Source organism: Ciona robusta, chromosome 2 (assembly GCF_009617815.1).
Source record: "Ciona robusta chromosome 2, ASM961781v2".
Lineage (NCBI taxonomy): Eukaryota > Metazoa > Chordata > Ascidiacea > Phlebobranchia > Cionidae > Ciona > Ciona robusta.
Window position 1 is genome coordinate 5,450,479 of NC_143236.1, and position 16,144 is coordinate 5,466,622.

The 16,144-nt window shown below is 32.3% G+C and overlaps 1 protein-coding gene across 2 annotated transcripts; it reads left to right on the top strand.

Moving 5' to 3' along the window:
- The first annotated feature begins 84 nt into the window (after positions 1–84).
- LOC149740493 (ubiquitin carboxyl-terminal hydrolase 40-like) lies at positions 85–16,117 on the top strand. Of its 2 annotated transcripts, none has more exons than XM_089872137.1 (26): positions 85–529; positions 810–969; positions 1,371–1,462; positions 2,056–2,184; positions 2,611–2,815; positions 3,421–3,601; positions 4,300–4,421; positions 4,959–5,129; positions 5,584–5,944; positions 6,483–6,615; positions 6,980–7,117; positions 7,528–7,626; positions 8,062–8,212; positions 8,508–8,624; positions 9,028–9,217; positions 9,431–9,585; positions 9,914–9,988; positions 10,363–10,524; positions 11,147–11,288; positions 11,766–11,869; positions 12,309–12,510; positions 12,926–13,022; positions 13,798–13,950; positions 14,507–14,714; positions 14,898–15,148; positions 15,480–16,117. In XM_089872137.1, the coding sequence occupies exons 1-26, from the start codon at positions 426–428 to the stop codon at positions 15,631–15,633; spliced, it is 4,056 nt and encodes a 1,351-aa protein (XP_089728263.1). In that variant the 5' UTR covers positions 85–425; the 3' UTR covers positions 15,634–16,117. The 2 variants fall into 2 exon arrangements, with proteins under 2 accessions (XP_089728263.1, XP_089728264.1); XM_089872138.1 differs by having other exon boundaries at positions 6,486–6,615.
- The last annotated feature ends 27 nt before the right edge of the window (positions 16,118–16,144 follow it).

Genomic DNA, 16,144 nt, shown 5'->3' on the forward strand with positions numbered 1-16,144 from the left:
TAAAATTGTTTTATATTTCACTAGTGCTGTAGTTTAGAGAGCATAGTAGTATTTATGTTTGCAGTAGAAACACGTACGTAAGTTATTAAAGTTGAAAGTATGAGAAAATGTCTATGAATGTCTAGTCTGCTCCAATGGCTTCGCGTGTTTACTTTGAAGAAACGGAACTTCTGTTGCTTTGGTAATAAATGAAGAAGTATCTCGTATTTGAATGTTCTGTGACTAGTTTTAAGAAGTAAAAACAAGTTTTCATCGATTTTCTGGCTTACGTCTTTGTACTGCAGCACATGGCATCGGAAAATAAAATCTGTTGCTGACACATTTGTTAGTTGTACGCGAACGATCTGGCACAAATCATCTTGCATAAGACTTGTACCTCGATCAAATTAAAATCTTTCATTTGTCTATACCGAAAATGAGGCGGAATGTTTGGTAACTTATTTGAGGATGGTAGTAATATGGCTTGTAGAAATGCTAAATCCGTTCTTTCAATAAATGGGAAACCTATTGAACAACCACCAGAGGAAAGGTAAATTGCATTTAAATCTAAAACAATTGAAAGTTTTATGTTTTTTAAACATTGATTGCGGTTGAGTTAAAATTATGATTTATTGAGGTAAAAGCCTCAAACCATAGTATAGCCTTTTCCAATGTATAATATGGCCTATTTTACACTCTTGGTGGTATGGCCTATTTTATACTATACATAATATAAATAGCGAAGGCTTATTACTTTTCATTCCTATATACAATACATATACAAATGCTAAAACTTAGTAAAAGATTCACAAAATAGCATTAAATTTCAGGGGGGAACAAAGTCTGATTGGAATTCAAAACCAGGGAGCTACATGCTACCTCAACTCACTGATTCAGACGCTGTTCCTTACCCCAGAATTTCGTGAGCAGCTGTTTGATATTGGCTGTGAGGAATTGGGAAAATCTGGACCTAATAAGAAAGATGGAAAGGTAGGTAATGGTTGGTTTACTGTGGCATAATGGTGTGAAAAAAGCTGTATTTTAAAACACAGTTTTTAGGTTTTCTGTAAAACGGTTGCCATTAAACTTGTCTAAATTATTTTCATCCTAGTTTTTGTCTCCACTGTATTTGTGCCATTAAATGGCGGTATAACCAAATGCTCTCCCTGTGGTAATGAATAAAGAGGTTAAGAGGGATAAATATATAATGGTCAAGTTCAATAGAAACCTTGAAAACATATAACAAACACACATGATGGCTTGTAAGCAGGCACAAGAACACAATAAGACAACATACACAGACGTTGTGTTAAAAATTCTCAAGTTGCATCATTCTGTAGGGTTAAACCAGTTTATATTTCTTTATTCAATAACAACAATGATGTTTTTAGGTGCGTAAGATTCCACTTCAGCTTCAACTTTTGTTTGCTCGGTTACTTTTAATAAATCAGTCAAGTTGCAAAACAGAAGACTTGACCGACAGGTATGACTATAGTCAAAATTGTGACATTTAGCCTTGTAGTTGTGTAGCTATGTTTGAGGGGTCTCTAAAATACTCGAAAACACAAATAAGTGCAAACAGCATTGACAAGCGTTACTGATCATAAAAATTGTTTTTGTGGCAATGCAAATTTCAGCATCTAGATGTGGCCTCTTTTTTCTTTCTAGTTGAAAAAACATAGTACATTCACATTTAACAAGCTCAAGCTGTTGGTGCTTATCCTAACTTTTCAGGTATCGTGTCCGTGCATGTTTTAGAGACACAGCCATGTTTGTTGTAGGATTATGGTGCTGTTTGCCTTAGAATTTTTAATCAGAAATGGGTAATAGCATGTTTGTTTACGATAGCGATTAGTGATAAATGATGATGTTCTTTATGGTTGCTGTCTTGTTGACTTGTTGTGTTGGTGAAATTTAAAATCTTGCATATATACAAACATTAAAAAATATTTCACACAGCTCATTAACAAAATAATTTAAAAACCTTTTTATTATAGTTCTCATTAGTTGATGCTGTGTACAAAAATGATTATTTTAGTTATAAATATATAAAGTTTCATTGAATGCTTTTGGTAGTTTCGGATGGAGAAACAGTGAAGAGATGCAGCAACATGATGTGCAAGAATTAAGTCGTATTCTATTTGATGCCATTGAAAATTCTTTGGTTGGAACATCTGGTGATAAATTAATTCACAATCTTTATAAGTGCGTACATGAATTTTAAGACAGATTATCTTTAAATATTGTTACCCAAGTTTCCTATAATGTCACCCCTGTTTTAAAAGCTGATAGTCACCTGGTCACCCCTAATGTTATGCCTATAGTGCCCCATGCCAACATCAAGACAGTAGGTTAGACACATGCTGTGAAACAATTCTGAACTTATTGGTTGTAACTTGTAATGTTGACTCATAGATGCAGTGAAAAAACTTGCAGGGTAGCCCCACCCACCCTGCAACCCCAGGTTTGGCGGCTATGTCTATGTGCCAAGTGCATTTTACAATTGACCTTTTCCCCAAAATTTTCAAAATTGGCTTTTTCTGTTTATTTTTAAAACTGAACTTTTTCTCCATAAATTTTTAAAAATAGACTTTTTTTTATAAATTTCAAAAAATGGACTTTTTTCCATAGAGGGGTGATCGTCAACCAGATCCAGTGTTGTATATGCCAACGAGTAAGTGAGCGAGATGAGGAGTTTCTTGACCTCACTGTATCAGTAAGCGGAAGAAAGAATCTTCAATCCTCCCTCTCATCTGTCTTCCAAGCTGAAGAAATGATGTCCGGGAAAAATCAATATTTTTGTGAAAAATGCAAGAAATTGGTCAATGCTAAAAAGGTGGCTATATTTTTTTAATATTTTTGTGTATTTTTATTTTTGTGTGTTTTTTTTTAGACGCCTTAGACTGATTGAGACACTTAGTAGGCAAATTGTCTTAATAGTAGCAATTTGAAAGCTGGACTTATGTTTTTATTATTGTACAATGAAGGTGTAAAATAGTCAAGTAGTAATGAGATAATCTATGTTAATTCTGTGTTAATTCTCTATTTGAATATTGTCAAACCTGTTAAGTTTTTAATGTAATATAGAATATAGACTTTTGTCAACAAACATATATGTGGTACAGACTCGTACAGTATATGATAATAATTCAAGTTTGCATTTATTAATTGCTCACTTATAATGTATTAGGGCGGACAGGACACCTTTTAAGTTTTTCGTCTCATTTGGTAGTAAATAAAAACATTCAAAGAATTATAAAACCCTATCCTCACGACTCCCATTGAGGTTGTTTAAAATACGATTAGGATATTCGGATGTTATTTACTAAATGAGTCCTGTCTTCCCCCACCCTACTATATACCTAAAAAAAAACCGCTGTCAGAAAGATTTGCGTTATATTACTCACTTTATACACCTAACAAATATGTTCCAAACTTCAGGGAGCAAAATTGAAAACTCTTCCTCCCATTTTAACTCTCTCACTTCTACGATTCAACTACGACTTGAGAACTTTCAACCGATACAAAGAGACAGGCCACTTTCCGTTTCCTATCAAACTAAACGTGGAGAAATATTGCAAACAACATAATGTGGATGGAGATGGGGACGGGACAGATAAAGGTGAGATTGTTTAGCGTATTGTGGCTTTTGGAGTGTTGGGGAATGGGCCAAATCTGGCCGAAATTTCAGTTCCTTGCAAGAACCTTACCCATAAAGAATAAAAAATATTAAAATAATGTGATTGAACTTATTGTGGATACTGGATAGGTGACAGTTTATCCTGAAAAAAAAGTTTAATAAAAAGGATCAAAAAGTTTAATGAAAATGCTAAATACGAACATACACAAAAATATAAAAGCAAATTAATGGTATATGTGCTTCTATTAAACCCTTTCCAAATTATTTTTGTCTTTTTTTTTCACAACACACATATCCCTTGTCTTGATTGCAACTTGTGTATTTTGTGTGGATTTTATACTTTTTCTGTAAATAAAGAGTTTTGAGTATTTCACTATTAGTAGTTGTGGTTCATAGGTTTAAAATTTGAATTTAAACCTAAATGGTTCAAAGGTTTAAATTTTGAATATCATGACGGTTTAACTAAATGAACACTACCATACCAGCATTGCAAATCATGCAATCCAATGTAAGATTCTGCTTTTTTAATGGACTATAGGTTGTAGTCAGTATCTGCCTAAATTTGATTTAAAAAAAAGAGAACCCATTAACCTTATTTAATAGCGTCTACACAACACTTAAAAAAAATTGCAACAATTTCTGCTCTTCACAAAAAATTGTAACAGATTCCCCCTTCACAGATAAGCCACCATGCACAGAATATTCTTTATATTCTGTCATCATTCACACTGGAAATGCACATCGTGGTCACTACCATGCCTATATAAGGGATGTGGATGGATTGGAAAAAGCAAAACTTCCAGTAAGTATTACATAACAACACTTTTTAGTTGAAAAATGCTAAAAATATAATTTGATAAATATAAAAAAATGCATTGCATAGTTAAAAATATTTACAAGGTAAACGGTCTACCAAATTTCTAAAGTTAAAATCCTCTAGCCTCCTCGTACCATTAAGGGACGTAATAAGTTTAGTCTCTTGCGTATAAAGCATTGCAACCCTGTTTATTTTTTTATTCTTTTTATGCGTGAGGTTTTATGGAGAAGCCTGTCAGGGGACTTGAGATTTAGGTCCAAGTTAGCCCATCACCATATTTATATTTATACATCACCCTATTATATAAATGGGGTAATATTTATATATATTTATATTTACGTTCAATAAAATAGATTGACCTACATTATTTTTTTAAAGGACTCCACACTATTATTTATATCATTTTCTACATAATTTGTTCCTTTGAATAAATCTTTCTCTTTTCATCTTTTACATACACCCAGTACCAGGTATTATGAGTATTTATATAACACATATATTTTAAATTTAAAATACTTGTAGATTGTGGATCCTGAACCTGATTTTGAGATGTCCACAACAACATCAAAAGCCCCAACAATGGTAGTCGTACAAAAACGAAGTGAACCTGTCAATCCAAATGATAATATTGAAGAAACACTTGCTTGCTTAATTGCTCAACAAGGCAGTGTAAAGTTGGACCAACTGAGCATGGTATGTTTTCAGTGTTAGTTTAAATTTATTTAGTCATATCATATGTGTATGTATTGTTTGACTAGCAATTATACCACCTCAGTCTATGCCTACATTGCTTTTTACTTAGACTGTTGTCATTAAAAAATCTTTTTTGAGTTTTTAGCATTTTTTTGCTACATCTCGTGTTACTTTAACATTTTTACAGAATACTTAACATATTTTACTGAATCTGTTGTTATTTTACAAATATTTATAGATTCATTAACATTTTTTGCTGAATCTTGTGTCATTTTAACACATTTTGATCGCGCTCTTGGGTTTCAATATTTTTTTGCTAAATCTTATGTCATTTTAAATTTAACATTTGTTACCAAATTTCTTACTTTTTTTACCATTTGTTTAATCCCATTTCATTTTACTATTTTGTATTAAAGTTTTTTTTGTTTTATTTAAAATTTTAAACTTTTTTCAGAAACTTCGGTATGAGACTGGTATCTCCTGGAACAAGAAATACCGCAAGAAACACGGATCCTTGAGCAAATTTCTCCTTTCCTGTCCTAACACATTCGTGGTGGATAACGAGAACAACTCAGTCTATCTATGCAGTCAACCAAGTGAAGACAGTAATCAAAAACTGATTACAAATCAACTGGAAAACATGAACGGTAGTCAACAGTTTCCAGAAGCACTAAACCATTCCATGATAAATTTATCGATTGAGGAAAAAGACGAAAAAATCGGTTTATTCGGAGGAACAAATGATGTAGAAGAGGATGTTGCTCCTACATCTCCGGACCTTTCTACTGATGCCGGTTCAGATAACAAAGAAACAGGTTAGGAGTAAAATTTGAATTTTGACCTAATTTTTTGAATGTATGCCAGTGTTCTGTACTTCTGTTATTCTGCTACCAGGCATAGTATAATAACTTTTTAGTGATAATAATATTTTAGTGGCTCATCCGGTATAAAAACATAGGATTAATCATTTCCTGATGAAGTCTTGCCGAATGGCAGCCAAACATTGGAAATATAATTTTTTTATACCAGATGAAGTGATGAACCACTAAAATATTATGTATGCTATTGGTTTGTCCTTATTAATTTTTGCATGCTAGTGGTTCACAAAGTGAATCATTTTGAATTTGAAAAAAAAACCTGTTTTATTGTAAATACAACTTCACAACTTGTTAATAAATTTCAATAACGCTTATGTGTCAAAAGTCCAGTAATTAATGTTTTTGACGGGAAAAGTTTTCAAACCATTGTCTATGTTGTGTGATAATGGATTTGGTAAAATATTTTTGCATCTAAATTGCTGTGCAGTCAATATGTAATACTGCTGTACAATTTATCTATTCTTCTTTTACATAGCAGTTCCACAAGACGTTAACCCTGCTGGCCATTCCTGGTTTGATTTCAACGATGAAAGAGTGACTGAAATCAGCGTAAATTCAATCACAAATCAATTTGAGGGACAGCAGAGTGCTTACATGCTTTTCTACAGGTAAAGTGTTTTGCCCCATTGGTTAAAGAGTTTTACCTCCACATTAGAACATAGAATATGGTTGACGCTGCTATCATTTTGAGCATATGTGTCTTTGGGCAAGACACTTAGCTGCATTTTCTTATACCTAGTGATCCCTAACGCTTATGGGTTGTCCAAATGTCCAGCCATTAAAAAACCCAAAATAATATCATTAAAAAGTTATCTTAGTTATGTATTTGGTATGTGGTAACTTGTAAGCGGGCACGGTGTGTGAAACAAGACAACTTCGTTATCACAAGTATTACCGCACTGCGTTGGATAAAAAAGTTACGTGCTTTATTCACCATATATATATATCATATAAACCAACTCTTCTCAACAGACGTAAAGATTTGATCCGACCAGATTCAAATTTTAGCAACTCTATGTACAAGATACCCAAGCATGTGGTTGAACAAATACAAGAGGAAAATATAAAGCTTCAGAACTGGAGGGAAGATTATGAAAAAGCATCAAATAGGTATGACTTTTTTTCACCAATCTAAGCCTTAGCTATTAGTGTGATTTAGGAGTCTATGTTAATGTGTGTGTATTATTTTTTAGGGCACTTTTAACTATGTTTGAGGCGTTTTGACACTCTGGCACTTTTATGTAAATGAAAGTTAGTTGGTGTATGTAGTACGGCGGGGTAAGGCGGGGCACCTTTAGCACATAATATCCAAATATCCTGATTGTGGTTTAAATAATTACCAATGGTCCATGGGAAACGTGAATATGTGGTTTTATACTTCTTTTAATGTTCTTTGTTTACTACAAAATTGGACGAGAAAATTGAATGAAAAGGTGTCCCATCTTTCCCCTACCCTACTACATATAAAGTGGGTTATCTCATGTCATTATAAGTTTGGTCTTAAATAAGATCTTTTACAGACTTGACTTATACATACACACTGAGAACATGTGTTTTGTTTCAAATGGATTGATTCAAACAAGCAATCCTGAAGGTCATTTGCTTCAAATTGATCAAAGGTAAGTTCAACATTACTGTGTTTTCAGACAGGGAGAGGTGGAGAATTTTATTTGACAGTTAGTTAGTTAGTGTATGAAGCTTTTTAAATCAGTGGTTGCAAAACTTTATCTACTCGCGTACCATTTTTGCTTCATGCAGTACTACCAGTAATGTCAATAATTTTCTAAAAACTCCAGAATTGACAAATAAAAAATGCAAGCTATTACCTCATACTTAAGTTCTGTTTTGTAGCCCCTTGACCTTACTGTATTTCTTTGCACTAGATTTTATGAGCACCAGGTTAGGGTCAGATTTGCAGAATTTATTACAGTTAATTAGCATATGTGCCAGTATTAAGGAACGTGGTTATTTAAGTATTAAATTAAACGCAATGTTTCATTAACTTTTGCCTTACTGTCAAAGATTACACTGACTTTTTTTATTTTTATTTTTAGGGAAACAGTTGGCGATTTGCTGAGCAAAATCTCCCAGGAACAGTCAACGTTTTTTCGCCGACCCAAACCAAAACTAAAGTTAAAAAAGAACTATGAAGATTCAAGCCTGAAGCCAAGCACTGAGTGTGTGAATACCTTGCACTATATGAAGGTAATTTTGTCTCCATTATAATAAAAGTATTTCTTATCATAGTATCGTATGGTAGGATAGATACCATTTATAAAAATATCCCGTGTTTCCTAATTGTGTTTTTAACAGTTAACAATACTATTTTAGAATGGTGATGATACAGTGTTATATTTCTGTAAAAATACCAAATGGAACAATAACAGAGAATAAACATTTAAATATAAACCCAACAAACTGTATAATAATGGTCTCCAGAGAGTTTTTATTGCACTGGTTCTTTTTAATTAAAAGTTTTGTAATTTTTGATCTTGACTAGGTGCTTCCCCATGCGGGAATTCACCTGTATGAATGCACATCTGTGAGAAAAGATGTGAGCTTATATGAAGCTGGTATTCAATCTCAGGTTCATCTATTTGCATGGGATGGTGATAAGGTGAGTTTCATTGCATATGCACTGGTGTTACTAATGTTATTTCATTATAAAATGATATGTCTGCCTCTAAACCAGAGGTTACGGGTTCAAGGCTTGTTGCTGCTACCACAATGTGCGTATAGGTCTTTGCAGTTTTTCTGTGCGTATGTTTCCTTCCAGTGGTCGAATTTTTCTATTTTTTGAAAATCATTCACCTGCTTATGAATGCTGCTTAAACCGGACTAGAAAAATTAACCTTATTTTTAAACCTAATGTATGTTCTCTATTTTTTAATATGTCACTGGCAAAGTTTGTTAAGGTTTACTATTCTTACATAAAGCTAAACTATTAGAATCAATACTAAAGCAATAAAACTAGAAAATTAAAGAAGTTTGATCTTCTTTCATCCTTTTTATCGTTAAAGATTCTGGGATCAAATGTTGCTCCTAGAGAGGAGAATGAGCCAGTCCTACATCACCTCCTCTGTCAACATCCGGATTTCACTCGTCGCGTTTCATTTTCTCTTCCCAAATCACAGCCACCAGATGTCATCAGGGAGCGAGCTGCTGAATTAATGCTGACTCAGCAAATTGAAGTGAAAGAAATGGTTCAAGGTTCGTCAGATATTTGTGTAATGTGACAACATAAATAACCTCAGTATTTTTTAGCCTAACTATCAGTTATTGAGATTTTAAAATAACTTTGGTAGAATATGGTTCTCCGACTGTTGTGTTGCAAAAGATTGAGAAATAATAGGCAACCAATATTAATAAAATAAAGTCAAAGTATGTCACCCATAGTTTTATAATCTTTATCATTTTTTTTAGACAAAGTGGACAACTTAGAATCAGAAGGCAATAAAGAGGAATATGAGATGGGGAAGTATGTGAAAAATCATGTTGCACACATTGTGAGATCAGAAGAGGAAAACGAGATAAAGGAATCCAGTGTAGAAGCACAGGAAGATACAATATCTGTTCATGTATGTTGTACTTTGTTCGTTAAATAGTAAATCAGTGGTTCTCAACAGCCAGTGCCGGGCCGCGTCCACTTTTTCCCTGGTCCAACAAACATACAGCGCTAAACTTCGCCAGAAACTTTAATAGAACCACATATAACATGTATGTTATAAAAAAAACATCATCCAATTTATAATTAAATATTTTTCAATTTTTACATTTGAGATTCTTACTTTTGTAATACTTACATTTTTGATTTGATTCACCGGTCCTGAAATTAGTTTAAACTTTTAACAAGTCCGTAAACTAAAAATGTACCACTGGTATATGTAATAATAAAGATGAATGCAGGTTAAAGTGAGGAATCTTGGATTACATCAGAGCTTGAAAGATGTTGTAACTGATTTTAAAGTTGACAAATCAATGGTAAGAATAAACTAAAATAATTGTCACTGTTTTTACAATATAAGTTATGTGTGCAATGGTTGGGTTCAGGCATTTTTAATTAAATGGTAATTTGAATAGCGATTTGGAAATAAATGATAGTCAAATTTGTTTTAATGGCAGTGGTGGTAAAACTGTTTTTTTTTTTGCAAATTTTGTATTTAACTTTGACAATGGCGTACCATTTAAAACATCACTCAATCTAACAAGTGGTTCCTGATGTCTAAAAAACCATGAGTGTAACTGCTTTTTAACAATGCCACCCAGAATTTATTTAGTAAAGGCCTAATTGCCTGCCTATGTGTCAGGCAAAGGTTCCTGGCCACAAAGTTAACAATATATTTTTAATGTTTCAGTCAGTTGGCTGCTTTACAAGGCTTGTTTGCTCAAAACTGGGGGTTAAAAAAGATGAAAAATATAGGATTTCTATGCTAAACGAGGACCAGGTTGTTCCACTAAGAAATGTTGATGTGCTGGAGGCCCTTGAACTCACAGAAGATCAGATGTTGCTTTTGGAGGTTGGTTGGATGGATGCTAGTCGGTTGTAGATGATGTGGGGAGTAAAAATAGGAGTTAAAAAATTGTTTCATAACTTTTTAACTCCCACTTTAATTACCTACCCCAAACTTTTTAACTGAAATTTTTTGGAAGCCATTGTAAAAAGTACCAGCAAAATAACAAACTAGGTATTAGCATTTGTTATTGTTATTTAAAAGAGGAGAATTCTGGTTTACAATTTCATAACCAATGAACAGATAACAATCAAGAAAAAATGTTTTAATTTAATGCTAAAAAATAGTATTTTTTGTTCTTTAAAATGGTGTGTTTATTTTGTTCATTTAATAACGAAAATATTTTTGTTTTTTAATTTTTAAACCATCTTCATTCCAGTGTTTTGGGTTTTTGTGAACTAAAAACATACTTTAAAAAGTTTGGCTTTAGCACTTTTTAATCCCCAGTTTTTACTTATAAAGTATACTTAACTACTGTTTTGTGGCTAATTTACTTTTCAGTTTTCTGAACTGATTTCTCATAAATAAGTTTTGATTTTGTTGTGTAACACATGGTAACCAGTGTTTTTGAAACACTCATGTAATTTGTTATGGTAACCAGTGTTTTTTTCTTGCAACTCCCATACAGGAAGGTGAAAACCTCTCGGCTGGCGAGCTGGTTTTATTTGTTCGTAAGTTTAACGAACCTCACTGTAGTGAATATGTTGCTCAAGTAAACTGGAAACTAAAGCAATTGTATGAAGACGTGCGTAAGGAGTTTCAATTGCCAGGTAACTAGGAAGGTTGGTAGGAAACAAAACAAAAACTACAAGTTACATACACATTAACTTATAAAGAGTCGTAGTGTTTTTTGGAAATGAAAAGATGAGGTATTTTTTTGTATGAAGGAAATAAATCAAAAAATATAAGAAGTTACATATACGCTAATTAAGCAAAAAGGTTATAAAACATAAAACCTGTGTTATAACAACTGTCGTTGCTCTGCCATGTGAGGATAAATAAATATCTTTTACCGAAAAAAAATCCCCTTTTTTACTTTTACAGTCTTTAACAATTAAATGTAATTTGTTTTGATACATTCACATAAAAATAACAGATTATAAAAAAATGAAAGATACAAAAAGTAACAAAAGTATGACAAATAAAAATAAGAAATTAAAAGAAATAAAAACATCCAAAAATACAAAAAATTTAAACAAAAAATATGAGAAAAATCATAAATAAAACGACAAATAAATAACTCGCAGATGATGAATGGCACCTCAGAAGATGTAGTTGCTATGGTGATATGCTCGGAGTATTAGAACCAACAGATGATGAGATACCACTGAAGAATGGAGATTATGTGATGGTAAGTTAAGTCTGGTATTTTTTTGAAGCAATCACGCTTATTTTCTTCCAACTAAATATGAATATGTTTTTAACTGTAAGCAGGTTGTTTTGTCGCTAACTTCCGTCTTTTCTTTAAAAAAAATATTTTAAAATCTTTGCTACCGTAATCGAAGACATATAAAGTTATTATTATCGTTATTGCTTTTGTGATAAATTATTTTCTTAAATTTTTAAGGTATTTTTTATCCAAGTCTATCAAATAATTGGAAGTTGCACAATTTGTCCTCTAAAATTAATTTTCTGTTGGGTAAAAACTTTCATTTTTAGATATGCAGTTAATGCATTAGAACTATTACGTTTTTGAAATATTGTGTTTAAAAGTACCAGTGTAACAGTTTAAATGACCATTTTCTGATATGGGGTGTGTCGTTCAAGATACATTATATATTTGTTTCCAGGTGAGCCATGGAAAGTTGGCGGAGAAAGGAAACATAAGAATGCGTGTTTGGTTGTTTCCGACGTTACCCGACTTTAAATCAAAATTCAAGGATTTTAAACCTGATCAACTTGTACAAGGAAGTGTGGAGGATGCAAAGAGGAGAAGGAGCAAAGAAGTGGATGCAAGTACCATCCAGGATATGAAAGAGTTAAAGGAAATTGGTACGTAGATGAAATCAAAAAATAGATCACTATTTAACTATATTAAGTGTGCACACGAAATATATTGTATTATGCACACTATGATAGCTTGGTGTCAATGTTTTAATAATCACTGTTATGCTGCTATTGAATTAAAGATATTAATTTTTATGTTAACAAATTTAAATGAATGATTTTTTGATTTTTTTTATGCATGGCTGATAATTTGGACAACTCATTAGTGACCACAGGGTTGGAGCAATTGCCGTTAAGTTTCTTGCCCAAAGACACACATACCCACAAGGGTAGCAGCGACAAGCTTTGAACCCATTACCTCTCAATTCGAGGCAAGCGCGTGAACCACTATACTAGGGCGCCGGACTTTATTTGGATTGGTCTGAGTAACTTATAAAAATTTATTATATAAATGTTCCAGGTCCTTGCAACTGTGGACACATTGAGCTCAAGAGAGATAGTACATTATATGACTTGAAACGATTGCTGGCTTTAAAGATTTCAAAAGAGTTGCAAAGGTATTGTGTGCAACTTTTACAAACTGTTTTATTCATCAACATCTGATCTCAATATGTTAAGACTCTATATTAGAAATTTGTTGTTAAAATTATTAAAATACACAAACGTTTAAAACCACTGCTATTATGTAAACCAATATAGTGTTGGATTAAAAACGAACAAATCTATTATATAATGTTCCAATGTCAAACTTGTTTTATGGTTTATTAAACAGATATATACAAAATATATGATTTACATTATTACAATAAAACCCTATATTGCCTCTTTGTTTTTATCGTTTTTACTTTAACTTTGAGCAGCACTTGTATTTGAGGTATGTCAAAGTCTCTATCTTTGTTTGATTACCTTGTTTGGCAAACACGATACTTTCCAGGCCATGATATGACAGTCTATACTTGGAGAATATTTACAGTTGTTTATTTTTAGTCCAAAACCTATTTTTTCTAGCTAACGCTTCTTATTCAAAAATATTTTAAATTGTTTATTGTCAGGCTAACTTGTTGTTGTAAAATGTTGTTGTTTTTTAAATTTGCCAAGTGTTCAACCATTCCAACTGAACGCACATGTTTCTTTGTTGAATCTAGAATAGTGTCTTCATTTTCTTTTCTATAGTTCTGCCACCTTAAAATTTCAAAAATAAAATATGTTTTTGTTTTCTAAAAACGGAATTTTAAAAGGTAAAGTCTAACAGTGAGACATACCTAGAGACCTGGCTTGCTGATCTTGCCTGTATTATCTTTTCAAGTGTATTTAAAGTTGTTTTTTCCTCAGTGAAGCAGCAGAGTTACGATACCGTGTATTAGAGCGTTCGTCACTGACGCGGGTGATTGACAAGGAAACAACAAATGAAGAAGTTACATTAAAAAGATTGAAACTTTCCTCCAGCACTCAAATTGCTGTTCAACCAGCAGAGTGTAAACTACAGTAAGTGCAACTTATATTGTAATACTATTTTCAGTATTTTGTGATGTAATGAGGTTTATAATAGGGTGGGGGGAAGAGGGACATCTTTACCATGTAATGTCTAAATATATTCTGAATGTGTTTTAAACAATTAACAACGGTCCATAGGAGTCTTGAGGATACGGTTTTATAATTCTTTGAATTTTCTTTGTTTACTACTAAGTGGAACGAGAAATAGAATAAAAAGTTGTCTCTTCTTTTCCCTCCCCGCTATATTCTATTAAAATAAGGAATTAATGACTAATTGCTCCTACCGGATCAACCATACTAATATATTATAAAAAAGTAATCACTAGCAAAGTTACATACATGGTAATTTGTAAGCGGGCACGAGGTGTACGAAATAAAAAACCTGCGTTATAATGACTGCCATTGCCCTGTCATGCAAGAATAACCAAGTAACATCCATTCATTTTTTCAAAAAAAGAAAACAATATAATTGCACATGATATATGAAAAGATTAGGACTGACTAAAATAAGATTATTCAAACCCATATTAGAAAAAAATCTTTACAGGTCGAATGAACTACTTTTGACAGTAGTTCTCCACGTACCTGGTACTCGCTGTTATACTGAAGAAATGGAGCTGATTACTGAAAAAGCCGCTCCAAAACTTGGCCAAGTTTTTGCAGAGATTCTTAATGTGGTGGTGGATGATTTAATAATTGCTCGAAAGTTCGTTGAAAAAAATGAATGGACGGTCATTCAAACTGATGATTCAAACGTAAGTGGTGAATGATCTGTTTCGTGTTATAGTACAGCAGAAATTAAATGGAAAATATATTCAAAGAAAGTATATTAATCCTGTATATAAAATAGTCACGAATTTAAACTAAAGTTTAAAAATAATTTTTATTTATGAATAAAAACATTAACAACAGTTTGTTTTTTTTTACTTTAACTTTAGGATTCTCCGACAAAAACTAAACCAAGCAAAAGCGGGAAACGTGGTAAGAGACTTTCTGGGAAGAGGAAATCTCTCAAGACTCAGAAAGAATCAATACAGTTAAAGCATGGGGATGTAATTGGAGTTAAAATTAAATCTTTGGAAGAAAAATCATCTTTCGAACTTGATCTGAATGATTTTGATACAGAGGAGGACATTTTTATGCAAAAAAAGTTAAAGGAAATCAAAGAGAAGTCCCAAGAATTTAACAAGTGAGTTTTGATCTTGGCATACTTAAATGTGTTGAAGCAGTTATTGGACAATAGCTGTGGATCTAATAATAAAAAATAGCAGTTTGCCATTTTCAGTATAAAGCTATTTTATGAAGAAATATTTGACCTTGCACGCGTTTCATAACATGACTTTTAATAGTAGGTTTTAAATTACCAATGTTGAAACTTGTAGGCTGGCATGACATGTTTAAAACAGGACACCTGTGATATAACTGTCTTTGCTCTACTATACCAAAACAATTTCTCTAGAGGTGTTTAAACATATGTTACATATCTAAAGGTGTTTAAACATATGAACTTATTATTTCAGGAGCCACGATGGTGCTAACGATCAAGTCATAGACAATGATTCCAATAATGCAATTAAAACTGTGAATGCCAAAAACAACAAAGAAAAGGAAAATACACTGAAAATACATGTTGACAATTTTTCAGAATCTTGTAATGGTCTTCCCACCTCTTGACACGAACTTTCTAAGTTTTTTAAACAGTAAATACGAACATAATACATCCTTATTGCGTTCCATGCTTCAGATTTTCTTTTATATAAAATGTGCATGTTTGAAAGTTGGTCATTTGAAAAGTCGCTTGCATTGCTAAGACATAAGCTTTTCTAAATTATACCTTTTGTTTTGCAAACAGTTTGACAATTTGCATTGTTTCTGGGTTCAATTTATAAATTTTAACAATTTAACCAGTATAAATACACCTTGAATTAAAATATTTAGGATTTTTAGATAAAACTTTTAAATGTTGTTGTGTTTAAATATCAGTGGTGCAATATTTTGTTTGGGTAAATTGGACCAGTGTTTTTTTTTGCAGTCAAAATGATTAATAACATAATTATGACTCTTCTGCTCAATTACTGTATATGCACAGTGTTTACAAATAATTTTTTTTTGTGAACCATTTTTATGTTCTGACCAAAGAAAGTCTTACATTAAATTATGTTTATTTGTTTCTATAATGTGATTT